Below are 6,154 nucleotides of genomic sequence, written 5' to 3'. Positions count from 1 at the left end.
GAGAGAGAGAGACAGCGTGAGCAGGGGAGGGTCAGAGAGAGAGGGAGTCACAGACTGAAACAGGCTCCAGGCTCTGAGCTGGCAGTCAGCACAGAGCCCGACGCGGGGCTCGAACCCACAAACCGCGAGATCATGACCCAAGTGAAAGTCGGACGCTTAACCGACTAAGCCACCCAGGCGCCCCTGTGTTTGGGCATTTCTGACGACTGTGTGGTCAGTGCTCAGGGGAAAGAAGACTCTTCAGAGCTGAGAAGTTCCAAATTTCTAAAGCTGAGCACATGTGCAGGTCACATGGCGTGCCAGACAGCAGAGGTGACAGTCGATTCCTGTGGGGACACCCTGTGAGGGGTCGTGTCAAAGGCCACTGGAAGATATGGGAACTCTGTGAGCATTTAGCATCGCTGACTTCAGTCCTGTCTGAATCCAGCACTCCCTAGAGACTGGGATTTCACAGTTTGGCCAAGGAGCTTAACTGTGATTTATTAAAGTTTTCCTTAGAAGTGAATAGATTAAGATAACTTAACACGTAGAACATAGTTGTTTAGGGAATCACGGAGTTGGACCCCATTCTACCCCGTCTGATCAGCCAAGAGCGTCCACTCTGTCCTCAAAGGAAATGGCAGGCACACTCCTCAGGAGGGTTATGGGCCACAGACTTCTCAAAGGGTCTGAGGTGACCCAGCCACTTTCAAGGTCCCAGAGATTAAATGCCTAAGGGCAGGAACTAAAGGAATCCAGAAGACTTTAGTGTTTATAACAGAACACAGAAGAGCGGCTTGAGAAAGCACAAAAGTAGCAGAGAGGGACAGAAGTGTATGAAGTGCTGAGGCTGATAAGGGCCTCCTGTGGGGGCAGGAATGGGACTGCAGTCAGGGTGGCGGCCGCCGGTGATGGTTGTTAATCTCGGCCCCAAGGCTTCATCCCTCACCTGCCCCTCCTGGAGTCCCGGTGCGGGAGGCAGAGGCGCAGGCTTGGCTCTTCTCTGTAGGTTAACAGGCAGGCGGGCTTCCCTGTCAGCCTCTGGGGCGCCGGGCGTGCAGGGGCCTATAGCCGGCTCCACGTGCCTCCTTTTCCACTTTTCAGGTTAAACGTCTCCATCGAGTGTAAGCGAGTGTCTGGACTGGAGCCGGCCACCGTGGCCTGGGCCTTCGACCTGACCAAAACCAACATGCAGACCATGTAAGCACACCCCGACAGGAGTGGGCCTCGCACCTCCCCGTCCGGGGTTCCCCACCCTCACCGCCCCCACGTTCCCCAGGTACGAGCAAAGCGAGTGGGGCTGGAAGGACCGAGAGAAACGCGAGGAAATGACAGACGACCGAGCCTGGTACCTCATTGCTTGGGAAAGCAGTTCCGTCCCTGTTGCCTTTTCTCACTTCCGGTTTGACGTGGAATGCGGGGATGAAGTCCTGTACTGGTAGGAGCCCCAGCTCGGGGTAGGCGGTGGGGAGGAGACGCCTACACTGCTCCAGGCATCCGGCCCGGAGGCAGAGTCCACTGTCCCCGTCGGGGTCTGCGGGCTGCCGGGGCCCCAGGCTCCTCTGACGGGCCCTGCCTCCCTGGGCTCACTTCGCTGCTTTCTTCGCCCAGCTACGAGGTGCAGCTGGAAAGCAAGGTGCGGCGGAAAGGCCTGGGGAAGTTCCTCATACAGATCCTGCAGCTCATGGCCAATAGGTAGGGGCCACCCCTTGTGTCGCCGCGGGGGACAGGGCGCGTACGAACGGTTTGGAAGGAAGGCAAATAGATTGAACCCTCTCAGGAAGAGTCCCCGCCCTGCTGGGACTCCGGATTTTGTACGTTCCTTTCAGTGCGGCTTCGCTTCTGGATGCCTGCCATGCCCCAAAAGTGGGGGTGCAGACAGGAAGCGGAGAAGCAGCCATTCAGGCGAGAGGCCTGACAGCCGTGCGGACTGGTCAGCCCCGTAACAGAGGGGAGCACTGAGCGCCAGGGGTGCCCAGCGCAGAGCGAGAGTCGGGCGCAGAACAGCGCTTCTCACAAGCAAGTGACAGCGGGCAGAGACATGAAAGAGGAGGCCTGGTTTAGCATGTTTCTCTTTCTGGAAGCTGTTCTCTCTGCTTTCTTCTCAGCACACAGATGAAGAAAGTTATGTTAACTGTATTTAAACACAATCACGGCGCCTACCAGTTCTTCAGAGAAGCGCTGCAGTAAGGAGCTGGGCCTCGGGCGGGGCCCTGGGGGTGGTAGTAGGTGCCTGCCCCAGGGCCCTGGTCCTGGTCCTGGCCCTCATTCACCCTGAAGCATGAGCTCCCAGCCCAGTGGTCCATGGGAGCGGTCAGGGGTCGGTGAGATGGCGGGAGTGCCCTCTGGCTGCGTCCCCCGGCCAAGAGGCTCATGAGGGGTCTCATGAGTATGGCTGGTGGAAAGGCCGTCAGGCGGCGGGGGCGGGGCGGGGGGGGGCAGTCCACTACCCGCAGTCTAACCTGTTCTCTTGCCCGCTGTGCAGATTTGAAATCGATGACTCTTCCCCCAGCATGTCCGGGTGCTGCGGAGAGGACTGCTCCTATGAGATCCTGAGCCGGAGGACCAAGTTTGGGGACAGCCAGCACTCCCATGCAGGCGGGCACTGTGGTGGCTGCTGCCACTGAGCTCCCAAGTTAGAACGCCCTCTCCAAGGCCTGTCTCCTCCCTGGGCTCATGCTGCCGGCCAAGTACCCTCAGAGCTGTGGCCTCCACCCTGTGCGTGCTGGGCCGCAGCGTGAGAGCACAGAACCCTGGGGGGGGGGGTGCGCTCCCAGCTGCCCCTCCTCCCCTCTCCTAGAAGAGCCAAGTGTCCAGAAGGAGCAGAGAGGAGAAGGTGCCGTGGGAGGAGCTGGCGGAGGCCGGGCATGAAGCGTATTTTCTCACGGTGGCTGCCTTCTCACTTGGCCCTCGTGTCCTTGGCCATGAGGTTCCCCAACTTCTTTGCAGATGGATTCCTGACAAGCCGACTCCCTCCCCCCTGCCACATCCACACCTGGACAAATGGGGTGTTTGTACCCACCTTTATACAAAGTCCTGGAGCCCTGGGTCCGGGTCTGGCTGGTCCTCAACGAAGTACGGATTCGGTAGATCTGGGCGTAGAGAGATAGGCTTCAGAGAGACTCACGTTTCGTAGATGAACGCTCTGATGGAGACCTTGGGAAGCCCTTTTGTGCCACGACACTGGGAAGCAAGGGCGCTCTTTCCAGCTGTGCTTTTCCGGGCTCACGGCGAGCCTGGAGGCGTTCCAGGGGACCAGCCCGTTGGGAGGAAGGCTCCGTCCCTCCGTTGCTGTCAGAGGAGACGACCAGGAGCAAGCTGTGGACGGGGCCTCCCGGAAGAGAGTTGCGTCTCTGGGCTTTTGGACTTGCTGCATTCTGGCTCAGCCTCGTGGCCTGACAGTGACTTGAGCTCTTCATCCACAGAAACAAGCCAGAGAGGCCCTGCCGGTGCCTCTCTGTCGCCCCTGGCCACTTGTTCTCCCTCAGCTCCCCCTCACCCGACACCCCCTTCTTACTCTCAAGGGGGAGAATGACATTAGGGAGCCCCTCCCCTTCCCCCAGAAAGACCCCTGGTTCCTGGCATATTCAGTACTGTCTCCTCTCGTATCTTGGTGCTGATCCCTCTCTGAAGGCGGGGCCCCCCTGCCTCTTCAGAGCCCCCAGCCAGCAGCAGGCCCCACCGCCTGCACTCCCAGCCTTGCCCCTTGCTGCCTCCGTGAGGCCTGGCGCCGCTGCCCTGACGGGTGGCTTCGGCTGCAGCAGGAGTGCCTCTCAGTGGCCCAGACCGCTGCTTTTCTCTCTGTCTCCAGGGTCCCCCTTCGGCAGCGGGCTGGAGCAGGGGGAGAAGGCCTTCCTCCTCTCTCGCGGGGTAGAGAAGCTGTGGGTCAGAGCTTCTACTTGCCCTGATCTCTGGGCCTCCCAGGGAAGAAAAATGACCAAATTCTTATCCAGGAAAAAGCACCTGACGCCTCCCCTTTGGACATCCTCCTTGGGCTCTGCTTTAGGGAGTGTCTGGAAGGTTCTAGCCTTTGTGAAGTTGCTCTTTGGAGGTCTGTTCTGACCTCGGAGCCTGCTCATACCCCACCCTCTGCCCTGACTCAGGTGGTCTGTGCTGGCGGGTCTCCCTGGAGCTGTTCTTGCCCCTCCCCTACTTTCCTGCTTGTGCGGGTCCGGTCACACGGCCTCCGTCACCCACCCAGCCCTCCTGAGTGCTCCGTGTTGCTCTTGACCCCGCCAGCAGCGGACGTGGCGCCCCGTGGGAGAGGGCCTTGCAGCTTTACACTGGAACAAGCCCCCTGCCCCTGCCTTCTGGCTTGGGGAGGGGGGTGTGGATTTTACATGGGGGGGGCAGAAATTTGAATTGTGGGAGGGTGTTGGCGAGCTCCCTCCAAGAATCATGGAATGGCAGAGCATGTTTAGGAATTTCTTCCTCTGATCCTTATCTCTCGACACAGAATGGATAGATATTTATTGTCTTAGATCATGGATTTCTCATACCTCCCATTCAAGGGGATCAAAAGGACCCCCACTGTAGATCCTTCATACGGTGAGTTCAGTGTATGTTGTCTCTTTCCATTCATCGGGCGCCTGTCACCAAGCCCACTGGCAGGTGGGGCGCCTGGTGCCACACCCTACCCTTCCCACTTCTGCTGGTCACTTCCTGCAGGGCCGCTGGGGGTGGGGGTTCGGGGCTGGGGCAGGAGAGGTACTGCCTGAGGCCAGTAGGCCACTCTCTCACTGGTGTTGAGCCCATCCAATTCTCACTTCCCTGGGTCTTGGTTTTGAGAAACAGGGCAGGCCTTTTTTCCCCGGCTTTTCTGTGTGTGTGTTTGGGGCATGTTAACATATTTTTTTAAGATTTTTTTTTTTTTTAGTTGTATCCACCCCATTTCAGGTTATTTTTGTGGATGTCAAAAATGTGTATATGACATGCCTATGGTTCTTTTTAACCGTTTCTGGTTTTGTTTTTTTAGAGGAAACTGAAGATAAACCCTTTCTTGATATATATATATTTTTTTCCTTTAGCGACTTGTTATCACTGGAATCAAAGGGAAAAGCTATCTCTTTTTGCATTGGTTGTATTTGTATGTCACAAATAAAAGACACTTTGTTCAGCTGCTGGGATGGTGTCCTAACGCTGGGGTGCCGTGGGCAGCGTGATCTCAGGCAACACCTCTGACCTTTACCCGGCCCCAGTGTTGGCCTAGACCCTGGGAGGCATGTAGTGCAGGCTGCATACCCCTTCCTGCAAAGGAGGCCTGGGCCCGAGGAAACCTCAGGGGGGCTGGGGCGAACAGCCATGGGTGGGAACTGAGATCAAATGTGTATGTGGGTGCCACTCCCCTACTGGCCCTGGGTTGAGGTAAAAGGTCTTTTTGAGGGATGCCTGCTTGGTGTCTTGGACAGAGTCCCAAGCCAGGCGTTGTGGCATCTGACATCTTTGGCTAAACCTGAATTCCAGCACATGTGAGTGAGAGTTGAATAGATTGTTTTGTCTTGTCTTTTTTTTTTTAATGTTTTATTTTTATTTCTGAGAGAGAGAGAGCGTGAGCAGGGGAGGGTCAGAGGGTGAGACAGGATCCGAAGCAGGCTCCAGGCTCTGAGCTAGCTGTCAGCACAGAGCCTGACGCAGGGCTCAAACCCACAACTGTGAGATCATGACCTGAGCCAAAGCTGGACGCTTAACCGACTAAGCCACCCAGGCGCCCCTGTCTTTTCTTTTTTAACATTTGTTTTTTGAGAGAGCATGTGAGAGAGCACCTGTTCATGCGTGCGAGAATGCGCGAGGGAGGGAGAGAGAGAATCCCAAGCAGGTCTGCACTGTCAGCGCAGAGCCCAACGTGGGGTTTGATCTCCGGAACCGTGAGATTGTGACCTGAGCCGAAATAAGAGTCAGACGTCTAACAAACTGAACCACTTAGGCTCCCTGAGCGTGTGTTTTTTCTCTCCCTTTTTCTTTATTGGGTTATTCAGAATAGTCTGTCTCTTAAAAAGATCCCAAACCCCTCTTCCCTCCACTGATAAAAGACAAAGGCACAAAGGAAGACTAACTCGTGTCGGGCCTGACAGGACAGGAAAGCTGACCGGTGTGTGACAGATGGAGCTACTCAGCTTCTCTCCCAGGCAGGACTCAGTTGCGGGCCCAGGCTGAGCTGGGAGCAGAAGTAGGGAGT

General features: G+C 56.8%; 1 protein-coding gene across 1 annotated transcript in view; it reads left to right on the top strand.

Annotated features, from left to right (window-relative positions):
• Positions 1-5,098, top strand: part of NAA40 (N-alpha-acetyltransferase 40, NatD catalytic subunit) — a 15,662-nt gene extending 10,564 nt beyond the window's left edge. The window contains exons 4-8 of the mRNA XM_039257719.1: positions 1,084-1,179; positions 1,259-1,417; positions 1,591-1,674; positions 2,088-2,165; positions 2,465-5,098. Coding sequence (XP_039113650.1) covers positions 1,084-1,179; positions 1,259-1,417; positions 1,591-1,674; positions 2,088-2,165; positions 2,465-2,606 — 559 coding nt within the window. The 3' untranslated portion in view covers positions 2,607-5,098. The remainder of the gene's footprint in view (positions 1-1,083; positions 1,180-1,258; positions 1,418-1,590; positions 1,675-2,087; positions 2,166-2,464) is intronic.
• Positions 5,099-6,154: the final 1,056 nt, after the last annotated feature.

This window comes from Hyaena hyaena, unplaced genomic scaffold (genome assembly GCF_003009895.1).
Source record: "Hyaena hyaena isolate Hyena2069 unplaced genomic scaffold, ASM300989v1 scaffold_632, whole genome shotgun sequence".
Classification (NCBI taxonomy): Eukaryota; Metazoa; Chordata; class Mammalia; order Carnivora; family Hyaenidae; genus Hyaena; species Hyaena hyaena.
The sequence above is the reverse complement of the archived record's forward strand: the minus strand, read 5'-3'. Positions and strand labels throughout refer to the sequence as shown.